The sequence below is a fragment of the Kogia breviceps genome, chromosome X, assembly GCF_026419965.1.
Source record: "Kogia breviceps isolate mKogBre1 chromosome X, mKogBre1 haplotype 1, whole genome shotgun sequence".
Classification (NCBI taxonomy): domain Eukaryota; kingdom Metazoa; phylum Chordata; class Mammalia; order Artiodactyla; family Physeteridae; genus Kogia; species Kogia breviceps.
This window is the reverse complement of record NC_081330.1, coordinates 75,317,838-75,340,702: the sequence shown is the minus strand read 5'-3', so window position 1 is coordinate 75,340,702 and position 22,865 is coordinate 75,317,838. Positions and strand designations below refer to the sequence as shown.

At 38.5% G+C, this 22,865-nt stretch overlaps 1 protein-coding gene across 4 annotated transcripts in view; it reads right to left on the bottom strand.

The window, feature by feature from the left end:
* The window catches only part of OPHN1 (oligophrenin 1), a 731,745-nt gene that overhangs the window by 294,233 nt on the left and 414,647 nt on the right, over positions 1-22,865 (bottom strand). For all 4 annotated transcript variants that reach the window (XM_059051488.2, XM_067023139.1, XM_067023140.1 and 1 more), the window contains exons 11-15: positions 20,316-20,407; positions 11,524-11,602; positions 9,095-9,128; positions 8,493-8,555; positions 7,006-7,080 (exon numbers count right to left, since the gene is read on the bottom strand). In XM_059051488.2, coding sequence (XP_058907471.1) covers positions 7,006-7,080; positions 8,493-8,555; positions 9,095-9,128; positions 11,524-11,602; positions 20,316-20,407 — 343 coding nt within the window. The remainder of the gene's footprint in view (positions 1-7,005; positions 7,081-8,492; positions 8,556-9,094; positions 9,129-11,523; positions 11,603-20,315; positions 20,408-22,865) is intronic.

Sequence of the window (22,865 nt, the reverse complement as noted above, 5' to 3'; positions counted from 1 at the left end):
TTAGTTAATTCACTACAGCACTCATTCACTCCACAAATATTTCCTGTGTCACCCACTGTGCTGTGTACTAGATTCCTAGAGATTCAGGCATCTGGTGAAGAAACACAGATAGATAGAAAAATGCTAAAGCATGTACTGTCTACCTGAGCATTCAGTAAATGCAATTTTTCCAGATGATAGCTAGGTTTGATCTTGGGAAGACTAATCTTTCATTTCTGATTATTTTGCTACTTGTATCTGGAAGCGTTTCCAATATGTGCTAACGGGAGAGATTTTATGGAAGTGAATCAATAGTCATAGTACATTAGAATACAAGGCAAGGGAGAAAAGTGAACCCCCTTGCACTGTTGGTGGGAATGTAAATTGATACAGCCACTATGGAGAACAGTATGGAGCTTCCTTAAAAAACTAAAAATAGAATTACCATATGATCCAGCGAGACGTGGATGGATCTAGAGAGTGTCATACAGAGTGAAGTAAGTCAGAAAGAGAAAAACAAATATCGTATATTAACACATATATGTGGAACCTAGAAAAATGGTACAGATGAACCAGTCTGCAGGGCAGAAATAGAGAGACAGATGTAGAGAACAAACATATGGACACCAAAGGAGGAAAGTGGCGGGGGGTGGGGGTGGGATGAATTAGGAGATTGGGATTGACATATATACAATAATATGTATAAAATAGATAAGTCATAAGAATGTGCTGTGTAAAAAATTAAATTAAATTATAAAAATAAAAGCATTGCTTAGAAAAAAAGAATAGAAAGCAAGGGATATGTGAAGAATGGGATGAAAGAACAAATAAAGAGAGATAAACAGTTGCCATAAATACCAGTGTCTATCACATAGTAGGCATTCAATAAACACTGGGTGAATCAATTAATGAGATGGAGAGAACTGTAAGACTGGTCTAAAGAAAAGGAGAAAAGTGTTGATAAGTCAAGACAGAAGGAGGTAGAACACAATAAGACCTGTAAGAAAATAAAAATAAATGGAGTTTAGACAGAGGAAATGAGGTCTATACTCCACATCAGGAAAAGGAATACTTTTACATTATCCCTAAGTTAATATATTTTCCTTACATGCATCATAGAAATATATGAAAGATCTTGGTTTAAGAAACAGGCTATTTTATTCCAAGGGGAATACTGTGATTTCTCTTTTATACTGTTTTATGTCCTTGTGCTGCCAGTAGAGATCAACAGGACCCTGTATCTGGGATATTCCAGAGGTTACTCAGAGGAAAATGTATGACTATGTCCATGAACTAAAACTGCTGAGAGACTCTAAGCTCTGCGAGGAAAGGAATTTTTGTCTGCCTTGTTCTCTGCTGTGTACTGACCACATAATACAGTGCTTAGCACATAGGAGACAAGGAAAATGGGTATCCTCTAGAAGCTGGAAAAGGCAAGGAAACAGATTATCTTCCAGAGCCTCCAGAAGGAATCCAACCCTGCCAATATCTTGTTTTAGCTCCATAAGACTGATTTTAGACCTCTGACCTCTTAAACTGTAAGAGAACAAATCTGTGTTGTTTTAAGACACTATGTTTGTGGCAATTTGTTACAGCAGCAATAGGACACTAATGTGAACAATTCCCTGGTTCCTTACTCATGGTGAGATAACTGAAAGACTGTCCATATATCAAAAACCCAGCAGCATGGAGCAAGTTGGGTGAGGGGGTTGCCAGATTCATATGTCAGCTTTAATTTATTTTCTGTACATTAAAATACCCTTGAAACAAAAATTCTTATCCCACCTTTCATATATTGACAGAAATGCTAAGAAAGGGCCATATGTTCATTGGGAACTAAAGATGAATTTGACCTCAGATATTCAGATCTTGAGAAAACAATAGAAAAAATATTAAGTCTACAAACTTTATTTCTAAAAGTTTTTGAAGTCAGCTTCAAAACTAAAGAAAAATAAGAAATAATTTTTAAAGGACAACATTACATATAGATGGTAAATTCTTTCGGCCTCCAGCAGTACTGGTTCAGAGCAAGCATAATCTGAGAATAATCAAAGTATCTAGGTTAGTAAGTATAGTCATGATTAATGTATAGAACCTACATGAATTTTTAAAATATATGTACACACACAGATCTGGACTTAGGAATAAAAGCATTTTGATATGTATTGAAAGTTAAAGCTCCCCACTATTCTAGAGTATAATAAAATTATTATGCCCCGGTCCGGGAAGATCCCACATGCCGCAGAGCGGCTGGGCCCGTGAGCCATGGCCGCTGAGCCTGTGCATCCAGATCCAGTGCTCTGCAACGGGAGAGGCCACAGCAGTGAGAGGCCCGCGTTACCGCACAAAACAAAAAAAAACAAAAAAAAACAACCTTTGGGCTTCCCTGGTGGCGCGGCGGTTGAGAGTCCGCCTGCCGATGCAGGGGACGCAGGTTCGTGCCCCGGTCCGGGAGGATCCCACATGCCGCGGAGCGGCTGGGCCCGTGAGCCATGGCCGCTGAGCCTGCGCGTCCGGAGCCTGTGCTCCGCAACGGGAGAGGCCACAACAGTGAGCGGCCCGCGTACCGCAAAAAAAAAAAAAAAAAAAAAAAAAAAAATTATTAATATATAGAATTGCTTTAAAGAGTAATACATAGAGTTCAAGTTCTGGGACTACTGAAGTGGAGCGTAACATGGTTTTGTTTTATTTTCTAATGGACATCTTTCTCCTTCAGCCAAAAAGCTCATATAGTTTGAAGTTGCTTCTTTTTAGTATATACGTATTACCTATTTGTCTAAATATACGTGAGTTTAATACTAAAGTTAAGTTTTCAGGTGCTGAATACTTTGCATTAAGTATGGAAATAAAAAATGTCTACTATCATCCACGTGTGCACGTTTCTACTCTATTTAACTCTCTACATGTGATTATATTAGGTGATATTCCACTTGGTTTCTGAAAATAAAATGTATTTTCTTCTAATAGCATGAATGTGAAAGGAGAAATTTAAATACCTAAATAACATCTTAGTGATTAATTACTTCACTCACCATGCCAACTTCTCTGTTTAGCTCAGTAGGCCTCTGTCATGGTAATAGTATTGTAGGAACAATGCTTTTCTGTGTATGGTTTCCTAGCCAGGTTCAACTTCATCAAGGACTTATGTTAACATATCCAGTCTCTTTGCTCTCCATGCCCCATCTCACCCCTCTGCTCCAGTCATTGCAAAACACTTAGTCACTGAAGCACAACATGATCTCAGAGTTCCATTGAAGGAACAGTTACTGAGTTACCACAGTGTGCTAGGTACATTGGCATTATCATGAGCATAATTATGATTATCAAGATTACAATGATAACAGTAGGCATTATCATTAATGAATTGCCTATGACTTGGTAAAGGGTGAAGAAGCAGAACTCTTAGATGTGGTACCAAACTGCCTCTGAGGTAATCAAATTAGTTTCTCTGTGACGAAGGTAGTTTTTGATGGATCCAGCATAAATGAAGACTATTCCTCAAAGTTTGTAGGATTTATTAACATTGGGCATCATGCAACAATCTAGGGTAGGGGAGAACTGTGACTAACCAACCAACAGACTGATTGAAAAATAATAATTGTTTTGTTTTTTGTTGTTTTTTTGCGGTATGCGGGCCTCTCACTGTTGTGGCCTCTCCCGGTGCGGAGCACAGGCTCCGGACACGCAGGCTCAGCAGCCATGGCTCACGGGCCCAGCTGCTCCGTGGCATGCGGGATCTTCCTGGACTGGGGCACGAACCCGTGTCCCCTGCATCGGCAGGCGGATTCTCAACCACTGCGCCACCAGGGAAGCCCGAAAAATAATTATTAATCGTGGATATAACCCCTTTGACTTAGTATTATATTATATTTGCCAAAAAGACAGATTTTCAGCTAGGGGAATTATGGAAGGCTCTAGTAAACAACAGAAGAAAGCCCACAGTCAAGTGTTATAGAAGATGCATAAAGTGGTCTGTAGTCCGCAGATTGTTTGGGTTAAAAAAGTGGCTGTAAGTGTCTTTTTGACTAGCAAAGAGCATGAGACCTAAGGAAAGAAGTAAGGAAAAGATATGCTGGCAAAAGGAAATGAATGCTCTTTCTCCTGGATAAATCATGGTGAGCCTACATGAAGCCAAGGCAGCCAATTCGTAGTGGTATGGGAAAAGATCAGGATAGGTCAAAAGAAGCAGGGCAATTTTGAGTATCCCAGTGAGAATCTCCAGAAGACATAACACGAAAGAAGCTTAGAAGGGAGGTCTCTCCCGTTGTGGAGCACAGGCTCCGGACGCGCATGCTCAGCGGCCATGGCTCACGGGCCCAGCTGCTCCGCGGCACGTGGGATCCTCCCGGACCAGGCCACGAACCCATGTCCCCTACATCGGCAGGAGGACTCTCAACCACTGTGCCACCAGGGAAGCCCAGAAGGGAGGTCTCTTTACATATTTATAGATTATACTCTAGCTGACAGTCTTCTCCATAGAATGTAAGTCCCACAAAGGTAGGAAATACAAGAGGTGTGTTCAGTGTTTAATCTATAGCCCTGAGTGTAATGCCTGGCCCTTTGTAGATACTCAAATATTTGCTAAATGAATGAGGATCATTACCAGGTCTAGAATTTCTTAGATCTGGGGCAGGGATCAGGGTTTACCAGTTTTATGCATACATAAGTATTTTAACACTGTTTTATAAAATACTTATAAATATTTTTATTCAGAATATAAATATTCTGAATATAATAGACTATTGTCTATTTTTCAGATATTATTATGAGTACTGATATTTGGAGTTTGATATTGAACACATGCACTACACCAGCCCAGCCACTTTCCATGATACTTTGACTGAATTGTACTGTCATGTGTGATTTGAATGAACCATTTCAGTCCTATTGAAGCCTGTAACAGAATCAGTAGAATGCCCAGCATGGCGGTTCTTTTAGCTTATTATACATCAGGTAGAAGAATGTAGTGATACTGGAAACAGAATTCTAAATAGTTCAATAATTTTTCAGAGACTAAATATCCTGGGCCATGCTGTCAACTTTTATATATGAAAAGTGTCCTTTAGCTCATAAAATGCAATGTAACTTGGCCAGAAATAACACAGCTTAAATTTTTAAAAGTCAACTGTGTAAAATGATAAATAGAAACAGATATTGAGGTACCAATGATGTAATCCACAATGCAAAATCTCCAAAACTGTTCTTACTGGATGCTGCAGCACCCTCAAGTGTTAATAGATTAGGATGTCAGGCCTGCAGGTTTGTGGAAGGTAAGCTATGCATCACAGAAAAGACCAAAAATATATGCTTTATCCAAACTGCAGCTTTCCACACTCAATTTGTTCTCTGACACTTTATGAGAACTGAGCTTACCAGATAGTTCACCACCATTCACAAAAGGAAGAAGAGCAGGTTTTCAGGAAGAGATAAACAATGAGTTTAGTTTTGGACATGTAAAACATAGTACCTGTGGAACATCTATATACAGAGATCTTGTGCAAAAATTCCAATACTGACTTCCTCAGTCTTTGGAGCTTACTGCCTCAGCCATGATCAGTTTTGTCCACTTATCAGAGTGTGCTACACAGATATGATCATTCCAATGTGTGCCATGACCTAGTATGTTTGAGAAGCACAGGTCCAGTGGGAAACTGAATCCATGAGTTTAGAACTCATGAGATGATGTCTGGACTAGTGATTTTTGAGTGCTGAAAGCAAAGAGGTGCTAGTAAAAACCACAAAGAGGAACTTCCACTACTGGCCATGTTGGAGTAACTGGGGCCAGATTTCCCTCCTGCTGTAATAATTAGAACACAGGACAAAATATATGAAATAGCTGTTTGTAGTTATTGAACAATATACAGTATAAGACTATGACTCTGAAAGAGGGCAAAAAACAAGAATAAGCCCTACCATCTCCATAGCTTGCTACCTGAAAACACTTCCTGGATGGTAGCATGGGGAGTGAGAGCTCAAGCTGAGCATGCAAGTCTTGCTCAGTAGAAGAGACAAAGATCAAAGTTCAGAGTTCAGAGAGGTTCAAAGTTCAGAGAGGCTCAGGAAACTAGAATTTGCAGGGCAGAGTACCAGAGAAGAGGGAGCTATGTAAAAAAAGAACTGAAAAACCCCTAGCTATGGGTCCCTTTGAGTCTGTTACTGAATATAAATCCTAGTGCCTAGGATGAAAATCCATGAGTCTAAGCACAGAAATACCAAGAAGCTTTAAGCTGAAGAATACCCAGAACTCATAAGCTGGCAAATGTTTAAGTTCCAATAACTAAGAATGAAGAGACAAAAGAAGTCAGACCTTAGATGTAAGGCTAAACTAGCCAGGAAAGGATACTTTATATCTATCCTAACAAGCTTAAAAATATCCTCAAATGGATCAAGCTGGTCCACAAATAACTGCCTGCAATACAAAATTCAACACTCTTAAAAAGAAGTCAATGAAATTGAAACACTCAAGTCACGATGTCCAGTATCCAACAAAAATAAAAATCAATCATTAAGAAAACATGTAGAAGAAGAAGTGAAGGGGGGCAAAGATAGCATGCTTGGAAATACCCAGACAAGGTTTAAAAGGTAAGAAAAAGAAAAAGGACCTGACAAGAGTCACTTGAAAGGAATAATACAAGATGTTAGAAGAATCAAGAGACCATTGAGTCACAGAAGTCATGTAGGGAGAAAGTTTTGAAAAGGAGAGAGTGGTCAAAAAGGATACCAAGCAAAATAGAGACTGAAAAGAGTCCACTTGATTTTGCAAGAAGGTGCCTTCTAAGACTGGCCAGAGTAGTTCCAATGGAGAGGTTGGGATAGAATCCAGATTGCAAAGGGTTTGAGGAGTGAATAAGATGTTTCAAGGCAAGATGGTCAGGATAGGCAAATAAGTGTACATTTTATGTTTGAAAATATTTTTTAAAATATATTCTACAACCTTCTTTAGCAATGTCTCCTTTCTCTTATAGCCACATTTCTTCCTAATACACTGACAACTCCTAAAAAGAATTATGAAATAAAAATTGTTACCAAAAAAGGCATTCAGCAACTTCTGAACCTGAATATTGCTGCCCACGGTACGGTACAATCCCTCTGTCTTGATCCCTAGGGAAAGAAAACCAAGTCAGTTTTATTTATATAGCTAGAGCTTTCATCTCCCTCAGGGTAGAGAAAGTAGGTACTTACACAATGGAGTCAGTTCAAACAGGAAAGGGTCTCCCTACTCTCTCCAATCTCTCCAGCCCTCCCCTGCAATAGGGGAACAGTCCTGAAACATCTCTGCAAATTATTATTTTCATACTTTCATTTGGATTGTACCAAGCCCTCATTAACCTGAACAGAAAAGAACACACTCTATAGTAAATAGAAGAAAATGCTCAGGTGAGTAGCAGTGGATGGCTGAGAATGGTGTTACCATCTTTTCAAGGAACTAGGGTTTAGTTGATAAAGGAGCAAATATGAACCTTCCAATTGCCCCTGAGCAGTGGTATAAAGTAAGAGAGGCCTAGAGTGTGGCAGATGTGAAGCAAACAGCCATTTTTTGCATGGAGAAAGATTGAAGCAACTTTAAAAAAAAAAAAAAAAAGAGGCCTGGCTCATACACTACATTTGCCTACATTCAAAATATTCTGAGAGAGAAACAAGAGTATCGTCAACCTGGAAAAATGCTGATGCCACATTTGCCTAAATTTAACTTTGCCCCCCCAAATTTTTAAATCAATATGTATTGTAGCAGAAACTGAACTCTTGTTTATTTAGGATGGAACTATCATAACACTACTTGAAGAGTGCCAGATAGTATTTGAGAATATTTTATAAGCCACTTGAAGCTCTTTATCTTTAAAAGCAGGAAACCACAAATTATCCAAACATGGTTAAATACCACTGATTTGCAATTTGCGGAAATTTTAAAAATTGTGTCTAGTACTCAAGATTTATAAACAGTCTCCTTTCCTAAAACGGGTCCTGACTAATAGATGATATCATTGTTCCTTTAGAGAAATTGCCCAGGAAAAATTCAGAATGACCAGATTTTGCCATTTGCAGCAACGTGGATGGACCTGGAAGGTATTATGCTAAGTGAAATAAATCAGACAAAGACAAATACTGTATGATATCACTTACAGGTAGAATCTAAAAGATAAAATAAAACTGGTGAACATAACAAAAAAGAAACAGACTCACAGATACAGAGAACAAACTAGTGGTTGCCAGTGGGGTTGGGTGGGGAGGGCAAAATAGGGGTGGGAATTAAGATGTACAAACTATTATGTATAAAATAAATAAGCTACAAGAATATATTGTACAACACAGGGAACATAGCCAATATTTTATAATAACTATAAATGGAGTATAACCTTTAAAAATTGTGAATCACTATGTTGTATAACTGTAACATATAATATTGTGCATCAACTGTACATCAATAAAACTTAAATAAATAAATAATAAAATCATGTTTTAAAAAAAAGAATGACCAGATTCAAACACTGCTAAGGCTATGGTTCATATCTTACCTTTGGTCTCAATGATATTGATGCACTTCCTAACAAACTTGAACCCCACTTCATTCAGCTCCACTGTTTCAAGCAAAAGAAAGCAGAGTTAGATTCTGCTGTAATTAGCCTCACCTACCAAGCATTCAATGATCTTGCTAAGAGACTGCAGTGAGAGAACTAGGGGTTTGGTTGCTCTTCCTCAATCCGCCTTAGGTGGAAAGATTCCTCATTCAGAGGAGAGGGTGGTTAGAGTTTTTACTCTTATAACACAAAATGCTTTTACTTGACCCTTTGCATTATGTCTGCTTTAGGCATGAGCTACATCAAATGTGAAATGTGAGGCTGGAAATGCACACAATTTCTATCAATGTGTCTAGAAAAAGAAGGATATAATGCGTTTCTTTATATTACTACTACTACCCCACCCATAAGCTAAGATAAAGTGACTTCCTTAATTCAATCAATAAACACCTTTTTTAAAAAAATAGGCCTGAACTGCATTCCATACAGAGGTATCCACAATACACTTATATCAATATTACACATCATTGATGATAGCATTTACTGTGATTAGGACAGCTAACAGTTCATAATATCAGTAGATCAGAAATTTGACTCACTTTCTTCCTGTTTCGTTATAGGGCTGTGATAGATCTACAAAAAAAGAGACAGAAAGAGCCATGGTTATTGTGAATCACTATAGGTAAGTACAGCAAATACTAAATATCTTTCCCCAAATAAGCCATCAAAACCATTAGCGACTTTAAGGCTTTAACAGGAAAGAAAGTAGGCTAAACAGAATCATCTTTGCCTAGGTCCCTAGGAACAGTTGGATTAACAATCCCTGAAGATTACACTGGATTTCATACAGTTCACTGCAGTTGTAGCCTACTCATCTTAGACATTTACTTATGTAAAGCTTAGAGAATTTTTCTGATGGAGCAAGAGAGCATGAGAGAAAGAAAGTGATTTTCTCATGGATACCTGGGTAATTGGCATTGGTGGTAAAATTTAAATATTCCTAATACCAACCTCCCCACCCAGAGACATTAATGAGTGTTTCCCTAGAAAGGCAAGTGCCCATCTGAAAGAGATCCATGCATTCACCAAGATTTCTCTGAACCATCTTGAAGTATGCATTGTGATAGCTATGTGAGAGACCAAAGAGGAGATCCTTGACTCTTGAAGTCTAGTCTTGGCTCTACCTCTACCTCATTATGAAACTTAGCCATGCCCTTTTCATCCTCTAGACTTCAAAATTCATATCTCTAAAATGATCAGGGTTGGAGTAGATGTTTCTTCAAGTCCTGATCTTCTTTGACACTTTAAGCAAAGGCAAGCATACTATGTATAAGATCAGTGAATTTGGGGGGTTTATAAAGCAGTGACAACATTAGTAATGTGAGGCTGCAGGAAATAAGTCCTCTATATGCCATCTGTATAGTTTGCTTTAACAATCTCTCCTTTTAAAAGAAAATTTTCTCCCTATGTGTGTATGCCAATGGATATTTCAGTGAGAGAGGTTTCTGTGCTTAGCCAGTCCCTTTTCACCACTGCTATAAACAAGATATTTGTGAAACATCTCTCATAATCAAGTTGGTAAGGATCTACATGCAGTGGGCCCATGTTCTAATATAATTCTCCACAAAAAGCCATCTGTATCCTTTGATTTTTAAAACCCTAAAGGGAGAGCAATTTCAGGAGAGGGCATTAAGAGTAAAATGCCTTACAATATTGTAAATTAACTATACTTCAATTTTAAAAAGTAAGAAGAAAGAAATATGAACAACAACAAAAAAGAATAAAATGCATTGCTGAGCTTCCTACTATCCTCCTAAAGAAATATCACAGGCATGTAATAGTTAAGCTCCAGGTTTCTGGGAGGGGAGGAAGGGGAGAAAGGCCCTGGCCTATATTTTCTGTATGACAGTCCTCACAACACCGTGTCTCTCCTGCTACCATCTTGGTTGCTATTAATGCAATCTGGCATCTGGGCACTCCTCTTTAGTCTCCAAGGCACTGAAAACACACAGAAAGAAAGCCCTGTAATATATTTCCCCTCTTAGCAAGCTTTTGCCTTGCATAAAGCAAGAAGATTGGACTGTATCCAAACACTGTTGAATTTCAGTAGGTTTGTACCCAACCTTCAGACCAGTCAGAAGCACCTCAACCTAATATAGTACATTATGGTTGACAAACAGGCTTTCGATTGATTTTTCAAATCAACTCTGTGAGGTAGGTAGAACAGAAATTATTAAAACCATTTTACTTAAGAGAAGAGAAGAGTCTCAGAGATTAAATAACTATCTCAAGGTCACACAATCACTGAATGGCAGAACCAGATCCAAATCTAACCTTTTGGGGTTCCAACACCAGGAAGCTGATATTATTTCATATGCCACGAGAAGAAACCTACGCAGAAGATACTGAAGAGTGAAAATGCTTTTCAGTGACCTCTGACTGTTCATATTGATCTTTCTATGATAATCACTAGCCTTTTAAAAGTATTACTCATCATCATATGTAACAGTGTTCTAAATGGAGTGGTGCAGCCTGAGATATAGGATGGCAATGCCATCTCCTGCCCTTAAAGAGAACAAACTGACTTGGGGATGTAAGGGAGGGGCAGCAAAACCATTTTGAATAAAATCTTAATAAATGCTTGTTCACAACCATGGAAATTATTTTCCATCCTTATATATGAACACACATTAATGTTATAAACTGCAAAAAGGCTTAATTTTCTTTCTTAAGAAGATTTTGTGGGTATGGCTGCATAATCTAAGACCAGAGCAAGAAGCTGAGAGACCTGGATTCTAGGCCCATTGTGATGCCTTTCTGAGAGTGATCCTAGAGAAGTCTTTCACCCTCACTGGAACTCAAGTTGCCTAACTTGTTAAAGAAGAAATGTCAACTCAACCATTCCTTCTACCTCTAAAATTTTGAGTATCAAAGATCTATCACCATTTAATTATCCTGGACCCACTGCTACCACTAGAGTGACTCATATACTGGATTATGTTGCTGAGGTTTCCCCAGGATAACTTACAGGTTCTTTCCCATCCATGGCCTCCATCCATAGTCTTCTGTTAGCTTCTGAAAGGGCTTGCAGAGTGATGGTACCTGGCCTAAGGAAAAAATGACAAGTTGAGAGCAGAAAAGTCACCTGAGAGAATGGAGTCTTGTGATCTAGGGTCCCTCTCAGCCCTGGGAGATATCAGACTGAGCAGGCACAGGCATATAGATTTCCAACTTCTCATAATCTTTTTTACTCAGAAAAACAATGGAACTTAGAGAACAATAACTTTGGAAACACTGGTGGAGGTGGTATCTTGCTGGCCTCATGCCAGAGTTGGACAAGGAAATAGGAAGGCAGATACTGACACCTCACCATAACACACTTAAACTGGCCCCACTGTGCTTGAGCCAAACTGAGGCTCGCCCTGCCCCTCTCTCTTGGAAGCCAGCCATTTGGTCTGGGCTCTAGGGGTTCTGAGCATGTTCATTATGGGCACATTCATCTATCAGGAAAATGGCTTGCTACTTCTACCACCTAGGATGTCCAAGGAGCATTTCAGTTGGAAATAAGTCAACAACATGCACAATGGCTCAGCCACAGGGAGGAGGCCTTTTGGCTGATTTAAGCAATCTTATGAATAACAATGACAACTAATAGTTATTGAATGCTCACCAGATGCCAGGTTCTTTCCTAAGTACTTTATAGGTATTAATTCATTTAATCTACACAGGAAGGCTATAAAGCAGGGACTATAGTAATCCCTATTTTATAGAAGGGGAAACTGAGGCACAGAGAGGTTACCTAAGTTCACACAGTGGGTAAATATAGAGCCAGGATTTCAATTGAGGAATTTTGGTCCAGCAGCCATGTTCTTTCTTAACTAATACACTATAAGCCCTCTTCTGCATGGCAGATGACTTCAAATCCAATTTTATTTTACTTACTTGCAGTAACTATGACTACATACCCAGAGATACCCCAATTTGGTATACTCTGTTCTTTTTAGACCTTCAAAACCAAACTGGAATTTGGGGATTGACCATATTATTGCAGGTATAAGGTCTCTTCCATTCTCTGCATAGTTGTGCCATTATGAGATGCTTGTTACTCTCACTCCTTCTATGTTAAGATAAGACCTCTCTTAGACTCATGAAATGACAAGAGCAATTACAAGAGAGTTCAGTGGAAAAGTCACTGTGCCTCAGTTTCTTTATCCATAAAAATGTTGGAGCAGACAAGCTGGGAGGTCCTTTCCAGTTCTGATATCATGAGATTCCTGTTCTACCTGTCCTTCTGTCACTTATTCCATTAAAGTACTCCTTAAAAAAGTAAAGAAAAGAAAAAGCAAGTCATTAACTAGAATGAATCGTTCTTTTTTCTGCTCTTTAGCTGTTTGGGCACAATTACACTTTACAGGATTTGCTACTGAACTAGGGTTATTAGCTAACATCGTCATCAGTTAATGAAAAGGAATTCTGAATTCTAGGTGTCCTCGGGAGCTTATAAGCATTGTGACCACCTATAGACCCATGTTAATTAAAAAACAAAAAAAGGAAAGCCCCCAAATTATTTTTAAGCCAGAATCAATTGAAAACCAGGACTTGGGCACTAGATTCTTTCAAGTTTACCGTTTCCTAAGGAACATCCAACCTTTTGGATATATCTTATGGGGCTAGAAAGTCTAGAAATCTTTGTAAAAACAGCTACACAGCTGAATCCTGAAGCCAGAAGGAAGGAGAGCAAGCAAATGGGCAACAAACATAAAAGCAGATGCTATAGACTAGATAGGATGTTAAGCCCATTCTAGACTCAGTTTCCCTACTTGGGAAACCAATAAGCTGGTATGTGTCCTCTCTTGACCATACAGAGAAGCTGAAATAATAAATAAGTGACTATTCAATAAGCATTTGGAGATTCTTGGGTGCTACCAAAAGTCAAATTCAAAGAAAAATATTGCTAAGAACAAGACGACAAAGTAGAGAGTACTGACTTCTCGTCCAGGCTTTTCCATTATGACTTTAAACAAATCCTTTGCCCACCCTGAGGTCTGAGTCACTCATCTAAAACAAAAAGGCATATACAGCATATTTGCAGTAAAGTCCAGTGGTTAAGAGTATGACTTTGAAACTAGTATTCCTGGATTTGGATCCTAGCTCTAACACTTAATAACTGTATAACCTACATGTTTAACTTTTTTCTGTCTCCTTGACTTTGTAAAATGGGGATAGTAACACCCCCTACTTCAGGTGACTGATGAAAACTAAAGGAAATTATACACTTAAAAGGCTGAGAATGGTGCCTGGCACATAGAGATACTCAGAGAATGTTAGCAGTTGTTGCTGTCATCATCATCGTCACTGTTGTCATTATTACTATTATTATTGCCCTTTAAGTTCTGATGGCCTATGAGCCTGTGGCTTCAAATATTGGTAGGAACACTAATTAAAAAGTTATCCTCTATTCTGGAAATAGAAAAAGGGACTCAAGAGTCCTTTCTTCTATCCCACAGGGAACATAAGTAAAGTTGCCTGACGTGTACTGGGAGGCCTGCCACTGCCCCTTATATCTGACTGACCAGCCAGGAAAGCAAATGCAGATGTCACATCACTCAGAAAACTCCACATGCACAGAGGTACCTGAGCATGTGTTCATTATTGTATGTGACCCTCTATTTCACAACATATTTATTCTCCTTATAATAGACAATGGAATAAAATTTAAAAGAACATGGGGTGTGAAGACCTACAGACCAGGGTTTCAGCACAGCCTTGCTACTATGTGACTTTGATTAGGCAAGGCAGTTAAATATATACAGGTCTTAGTCTCCTCACTGTTAAATGAGGGAATGTTTTTTAAAGTGCCCAATATTTTGCATCTATGTTCATCGGTGATATTGGCCTGTAGTTTTCTTTCTTTGTGACGTCTCTGTCTGTTTTTGGTATCAGAGTGATGGTGGCCTCATAGAATGAGTTTGGAAGTATTCCTCCCTCTGCTATATTTTGGAAATGTTTGAGAGGATAGGTGTTAGCTCTTCTCTAAATGATTGATAGAATTTGCCTGTGAAGCCATCTGGTCCTGGGCTTTTGTTTGTTGGAAGATGTTTAATTCACAGTTTCAATTTCAGTGCTTGTGATTGGTCTGTTCATATTTTCTATTTCTTCCTGGTTCAGGCTCGGCAGGTTGTGCATTTCTAAGAATTTGTCCATTTCTTCCAGGTTGTCCATTTTATTGGCATACAGTTGCTTGTAGTAATCTCTAATAATCTTTTGTATTTCTGCAGTGTCAGTTGTTACATCTCCTTTTTCTTTTCTAATTCTATTGATTTGAGTCTTCTCCCTTTTTATCTTGATGAGTCTGGCTAATGGTTTATCAATTTTTTTTATCATCTCAAAGAACAAGCTTTTAGTCTTATTGATCTTTGCCATCGTTTCCTTCATTTCTTTTTCATTTATTTCTGATTTGATCTTTATGATTTCTTTCCTTCTGCAAACTTTGGGGATTTTTTCTTCTTCTTTCTCTAATTGCTTTAGGTGAAAGGTTAGGTTGTTTATTCCAGATGCTTCCTGTCTCTTAAGGTAGGATTGTATTGCTATAAACTTCCCTCTTAGAACTGCTTTTGCTGCATCCCATAGGTTTTGGGTCATTGTGTCCCCAATGTCATTTGTTTCTAGGTATTTTCTGATTTCCTCTTTGATTTCTTAAGTGATCACTTGGTTGTTAAGTAGTGTATTGTATTTTTTACACATCTTTTCCTGTAACTGATATCTAGTCTCATAGCGTTGTGGTTGGAAAAGATACTTGATATTATTTCAATTTTCTAAAATTTACCAAGGCTTGATTTGTGAACCAAGATATAATCTATCCTGGAGAATGTTCCAAGAGCACTTGAGAAAAATGTGTATTCTATTGTTATTGTATGGAATGCCCTAAAAATATCAATTAAGTCCATCTTGTTTAATGAATCATTTAAAGCTTCTGTTTCCTTATTTATTTTCATTTTGGATGATCTGTCCATTGGTGAAAGTGGGGTGTTAAAGTCCCCTACTATGATTGTGTTACTGTCGATTTCCCCTTTTATGTCTGTTTCTATTTGCAGTATGTATTGAGGTGGTCCTATGTTGGGTGCATAAATAATTACAATTGTTATATCTTCCTCTTGGATTTATCCATTAAAAGCATCATACACCATAACCAAGTGGGGTTTATTCCAAGAATTCAAGGATTCTTCAATATATGCAAATGAATCAATGTGATAGACCATATTAAAAAATTGAAGGAGAAAAACTATATGATCATCTCAATAGATGCAGAGAAAGCTATTGACAAAATTCAACACCCATTTATGATAAAAACCCTGAATAAAGTAGGCATAGAGGGAACTTTCCTCAACAAAATAAAGGCCATATATGACAAACCCACAGACAACATCATCCTCAATGGTGAAAAACTGAAACCATTCCCACTAAGATCAGGAACAAGGCAAGGTTGCCCACATTCACCACTACTATTCAACATAGTTTTGGAAGTTTTAGCCACAGCAATCAGAGAAGAAAAAGAAAAAAAAGGAATCCAAATGGGGAAAAAAGAAGTAAAGCTGTCACTATTTACAGATGACATGATACTATACATAGAGAATCCTAAAGATGCTACCAGAAAATTATTAGAGCTAATCAATGAATTTGGTAAAGTAGCAGGATACAAAATTAATGCACAGAAAACCCTGGCATTTCTATACACTAATGATGAAAAATCTGAAAGTGAAATTAAGAAAATACTCCCCTTTATCATTGCAACAGAAATAATAAAATATCTAGGAATAAACCTAACTAAGGAGACAAAATACCTGTGTGCAGAAAATTATAAGACACTGATGAAAGAAATTAAAGAAGATACAAAGACATAAAGAGATATACCATGTTATTTGATTGGAAGAATCAACATTGTGAAAATGACTCTACTACTCAAAGCAATCTACATATTCAATGCAATCCCTAACAAACTACCACTGGCAGTTTTCACAGAACTAGAACAAAAAATTTCACAATTTGTATGGAAACACAAAAGACCCCGAAGAGCCAAAGCAATCTTGAGAACAAAAACTGGAGCTAGAGTAATCAGGCTCCCTGACTTCAGACTATAGTACAAAGCTCAAGTAATCAAGACAGTATGGTACTGGCACAAAAACAGAAATATAAATCAATGGAACAGGATAGAAAGCCCAGAGATAAACCCACGCACATATGGTCACCTTATCTTTGATATAGGAGGCAACAATATAGAATGGAGAAAAGACAGCCTCTTCAATAAGTGGTGCTGGGAAAACTGGACAGGTACATGTAAAAGTATGAGATTAGAACACTCCCTAACACCATTCACAAAAATAAACGCAAAATGGATGAAAGTCCTAAATGTAAGGCCAGACACCAACAAACTCTTAGAGGAAAACATAAGCAGAACACTCTATTACATAAATCACAGCAAGATCCTTTTTGAACCACCTCCTAGAGAAATGGAAATAAAAACAAAAATAAACAAATGGGACCTAATGAAACTTAAAAGCTTTTGCACAGCAAAGGATACCATAAACAAGACCAAAAGACAACCACCAGAATTGGAGAAAATAGTTGCAAATGAAGCAACTGACAAAGGATTAATCTGAAAGATTTACAAGCAGCTCATGCAGCTCAATAACAAAAAAACAAACAACCCAATCCAAAAATGGGCAGAAGAACTAAATAGACATTTCTCCAAAGAAGATATACAGATAGCCAACAAACACATTAAAGAATGCTCAACATCATTAATCATTAGAGAAATGCAAATCAAAACTACAATGAGATATCATCTCACACCGGCCAAATTGGCCATCATCAAAAGATCTAGAAACAATAAATGCTGGAGAAGGTGTGGAGAAAAGGGAACACTCTTGCACTGTTGGTGGGAATGTAAATTGATACAGCCACTATGGAGAACCGTATGGAAGTTCCTTTAAAAACTACAAATAGAACTACCATATGACCCAGCAATCCCACTACTGGGCATATACCCTGAGAAAACCGTAATTCAAAACTTCATGTACCAAAATGTCCATTGCAGCTCTATTTACAATAGCCAGGACATGGAAGCAATCTAAGTGTCCATCGACAGATGAATGGATAAAGAAGATGTGGCACATATGTAAAATAGCATATTACTCAGCCATAAAAAGAAACGAAATTGAGATATTTGTAGTGAGGTGGATAGACTTAGAGTCTTTAAGTGAAGTAAGTAAGTGAGTTAGAGTGAAGTAAGTCAGAAAGAGAAAAACAAATACTGTATGCCAACACATATATATGGAATCTAAGAAAAAAAAAAGGTCATGAAGAACCTAGGGGTAAGATGGGAATAAAGACACAGACCTACTAGAGAATGGATTTGAGGATATGGGAGGGGGAAGGGTAAGCTGTGACAAAGTGAGAGAGTGGCATGGACATATATACACTACCAAATGTAAAATAGATAGCTAGTGGAAAGCAGCCGCATAGCACAGGGAGATCAGCTAGGTGTTTTGTGACCACCTAGAGGGGTGCGATAGGGAGGGTGGGAAGGAGGGAGATTCAAGAGGAAAGAGATATGGGAACATATGTATATGTATAACTGATTCACTGTGTTATAAAGCAGAAACTAACACACCATTGTAAAGCAATTCTACTCCAATAAAGATGTTAAGAAAAAAGAATAATAAAATAAAAAAATAAATAAAAAATTTTAAAAAGTGCCCAATATGTGGCAAGTAAAATCATAGATTCACTGAAACTTTAATTACTGGGTTCTATTCTCAAAATTCCTCAGCATTTGTGGTTAGGGAAAATTTAACATTTAAAAATGAATACCAAATTCAGTATCTACCATGAGCTATACATAGCACTAGATGCAAGATATATAAAGATGAGTTGGTCTTAGCCCCTAACCTTAGGGCCAAACTTTTTGCAAATGCTTTGAGTCTATGGGAATATTACTTGCAAGTGGGTGGCAAACTTAAGCTGATAAGTGAATCAGAATGGAACTAGACACAGAAAATTTTAATTTCATTTATGTACATTGATTCTGCATAGCCAAAGACACTAAAGGTTCATGAAAAGGAAGACAGCCAACAGTCACTTTCCCCTTCCTACTGGGCCTGAAGCTGTGGGAGAAAATGAGTGACAGCCTTATGGTTATCCGAAACAATGTTTACAGTTACAGCCATCTTTGATTGAGACCATCCATTCTTTTTTTTTTTTTTTTTTTTTTTTGGCTGTGTTGGGTCTTTGTTGCTGTGCACGGGCTTTCTCTAGTTGCGGTGAGCGGGGACCACACTTTGTTGTGGTGTGTGGGCTTCTCATTGCGTTGGCTTCTCTTATTGTGAAGCAGGGGCTCTAGGAACATGGGCTTCAGTAGCTGTGGTACGCAGGCTCAGTAGTTGTAGCACACAGGCTTAGTTGCTCCGTGGCATGTGGGTTCTTCCCAAACCGGGGCTTGAACCCATGTCCCCTGCATTGGCAGGTAGATTCTTAACCACTGTGCAACCAGGGAAGCCCAGGACCATCCATGCTTAATAAAGAAGCATACAGATTCACAAACAGAATTTTTTAACATCTTTATTGGAGTATAATTGCTTTACAATGTTGCGTTAGTTTCTGCTGTATAAGAAAGTGAATCAGCTATACGTATACATATATCCCCATATCCCCTCCCTCTTGTGTCTCCCTCTCACCCTCTCTATCCCACCCCTCTAGGTGGTCACAAAGCACTGAGCTGATCTCCCTGTGCTATGCGGCTGCTTCCCACTAGCTATCTATTTTACATTTGGTAGAGTATATATGTCCATGCCAGTCTCCCAACTTCGTGCCAGCTTACCCTTCCACAAACAGAAATTTAAAATGGGGAAATGAACTAATAGTTACTTATTCCCAGACAAAAAAAATGCCTTATTTTCTTAATCTGATCTATATGATTCCCATCACTAATAGTTTTGTTCATATTATATTGTAATTCAACCTTCAAGTTCCTTTCTAGCAATCTGATCATTTTGTTAAATTCTACTATATTACTTAGTGCCTAATACATGGAAATAATGGACTGAAATAAAATAAACACATCTACTCACTGAATTTTGGATCAACCTCCCAACTATATAACATGCCTGTTTCCAAAGTAACTCCAAATTCTCTCATTTTAAAATTTAAAAGTTAAATTCTCCTCTGATAAAATTGCCCAGGTTGAAAAAACAAAAAGAGGGCACTGGAGAGAAACAAATGCAACGAAGACCAAAGTTTTCAAGGTTTTTCTGAAATCAGAAAGTTGATAGTCAAACTATTTCCACTTTACATAAATATCTGCAAAGTAGGAAAATCTGTATCATGTTTGTACCAAATGGGGAAAAATGACCCCAATACCACTACCACCCTCCATCCAATCTACCTCCCCTTAAATATGTGTTCCAATTCATTTTCTCTTGTATATTAGGAAATAAAAAAGAATGAGTTTTGTTACCCTGTCCTTTTGTAGCATCACCAAATGTTGACCTTTTGCATATATAATAGCAAATTAAATCCTAGGAGTAACTTCTTCTGCCTAAAGCAAGTGAGGCAAAGCTGATTGAACATTGAATAGAGGTAACTAGCTCTGGGCGAGCTTTAACAGGGATCCCTGAAAGGGAAGCCAGAGGAGCCAAGATAATGATGTCATGAATAATTTTGCTCATTTTTATCAACAAGAGATGACAGAGGAAAATAAAATACCTACCCAGGCTCAGCATCTGGCACATGGGGACATTGTCAATTCATATCAGCACAGCTTACCTTTCATTAGTTTCTATATCAAAACAGAATCTCTTATCGATAGACTCCGTCTTCCTTCTCACGCAGTACTTCAGGGTTAAGTCCAAGGGTCCCTGATATAAGAAAAAGATTAAAAGCCAGCTTGAAAAAAAATATATAGACGTTTCTTCTGCCTACTGCAGTATCCTCTGTGTCACTTGGAAGGCATCTCTCAGGGCAGCGGGAACAATGTTTAGCCTCACTGAGAGCCTTGTCCCCTCAAATGGTAGTTGCAGCAAGGTGGCAGATGGTTTCTCCCTGCTCCAAAAATCAATGGCTGAGTTCAGGAGAAAATGCTCAGGGTAAGCCATTGCTCTTTTCCAAGCATGATATATTAAATAGGAAACTCATTATACACATGTAAAGGGGAATTCAGGAGAAATGGGCTGCCCAAATGCCATTAAGTGTACAAAATAAAATTTCGTGAGGCTTCTAGGTAGGGAGTTTGCAATGGGTAAGTGGCTTTCTGCAATCTTCCTTCCATTAAAGTGGCAGATAGAAGAGGGGAAGAAAAACATTTTTGGTTCCCCACTTCCAGAGTCTTTAAGATGATGGGAATTACAAAAGCAATATCTCCAAAGATAGGGCAGGAGTAGGGAAAATAGACAAGGTGGCATTTGGTATTTCATATGTGCAGTATAGTGTAGCCCACCTGTCTTGTGGGCACGTAACAAGGCCATAGAAATCCACTGTGTCCACAGATTAAAATTCCCCAAATCCCAACATAGTTCAGTTCCCCTCTATTATCTCAACAGAGACAGTTGGGTATAGGAAAGAGAAGTAATGTTTATTGATCACCTACTATGTGCCACATATTATGCTAGTTCTTTTTTTTTTTTTTTTTTTGGTGTACGAAGGCCTCTCACTGCTATGGCCTCTCTCGTTGCAGAGCACGGGCTCCAGACGCGCAGGCTCAGTGGCCATGGCTCATGGGCCCAGCCGCTCCGTGGCATGTGGGATCTTCCCAGACCAGGGCACGAACCCGTGTCCCCTGCATCAGCAGGCAGACTCTCAACCACTGCACCACCAGGGGAGCCCTATGCTAAGTATTTTAAAATCACTTTTCTTTATAGCAACACTCAGAGGTAAGTGAACCTCAGAGAGGTAAAATGGCTTACCCAAAGTCACCCAAATAGGTATAGCAGAAATAGCAATAAACTAAGAAGTTTAAAACCTTGGGTCTTGTCTCAGTTATGCCATTTACTAGCTATGTGGCCCAGGGTAAATATTCTTCCTCTCTGAATATAAACATCACAATTATTAAATAGGAATAATACTACGCACCTTGCTGTCTCGAATTCAGAAATACTGCCCAAGTGCCAGGTTTGTGCCTAAGCACTATACCATCCAAACTGGTCCATACAGCTGATCATCCAGTACTTCCCTCTCATTGTCACACTCAAGCCCTTTGCAGGTCTATCCTTTTACCTGTTCCTGCACTATAGAAACAAAACTCTATATTCACATTTCAATCTGCCTTCCCAACCCCAACACTTAGGATATCAAGCATTGTTAGTCTTGCAAGATGAGAGTAATTAACAGTATCATGTACACACCCTCCCTCTTTAAACTCTCAACTCCTTCAGATATAGTGAAGTGATGTCAAAGCTTGGGGGACAACACCCTTCCCACCACTCCAGGTTCACCTCCAGCCACTGTCATCTAGTTTATGTCCCATCAGTGCAAAAGTACTCTTATTTTACACATGTATCATGCTCTTTCATGACTCCAACTTTGCATATACTGTTTTCTCCACCCAAAGTGACTTTATCTATATTCTTTGACTGGCTAAACTCTTAACTTGTTCTGCAACTTGTAATTCAGCTTTCATTTCCTCAAAAATCCTTCCCCAATACCATATACTGTCTGCTATGTGTTTTCTGCATTGTATTAAAGCTTCTTTTTTTCATGTCTGATTTCCCCATTTGACTGAGATCTCCTCGAGGATGTGGGCAGTGTCTTATTTATCTTTATATCTCTAGTACTTAGTAAAGAGTTAGTGCTCAATAAATATAAACTACATTATCATCCTTGCCATTTTTTCTGAGAAAAATGATACTGAGCAACATTAAGTAATTTACCCAAGATCACAATTTACTAGGCCACAGAACTAGGATTTAAGACTAGTTCTTGAGACAAGAGTGTCCAAGAGGTGGAGTAGGACGACCCTTAGCTCACTTTCTTCCATGGGCACACCAATATTACAACTATTTATGGAGTGATGATCAATGATGAGAATCACCTGAAGACTAGCATAAAAGATCTTCTACAGCTAAAGGTATAAGGAAGGAACCACAACTAGACAGGTAGGAGGGGCACAGCCATGGTATAGTCAAGGCACACACCCCTGGGTACATGATCCACAAACAGGAAGATAATTACAATTGCAGCATTTATCCCTAAGGGGCAAGGGATAAACTGACCCCCATATGGGATTCCTAGTCAAGGGGTCCTGACCCGGGAAGACAAGCCCTCAGAACAGCTGGCTTTGAAAGCCAAGGCTTCCTTTCAGGAGGGCCAGAGGGCTGTAGG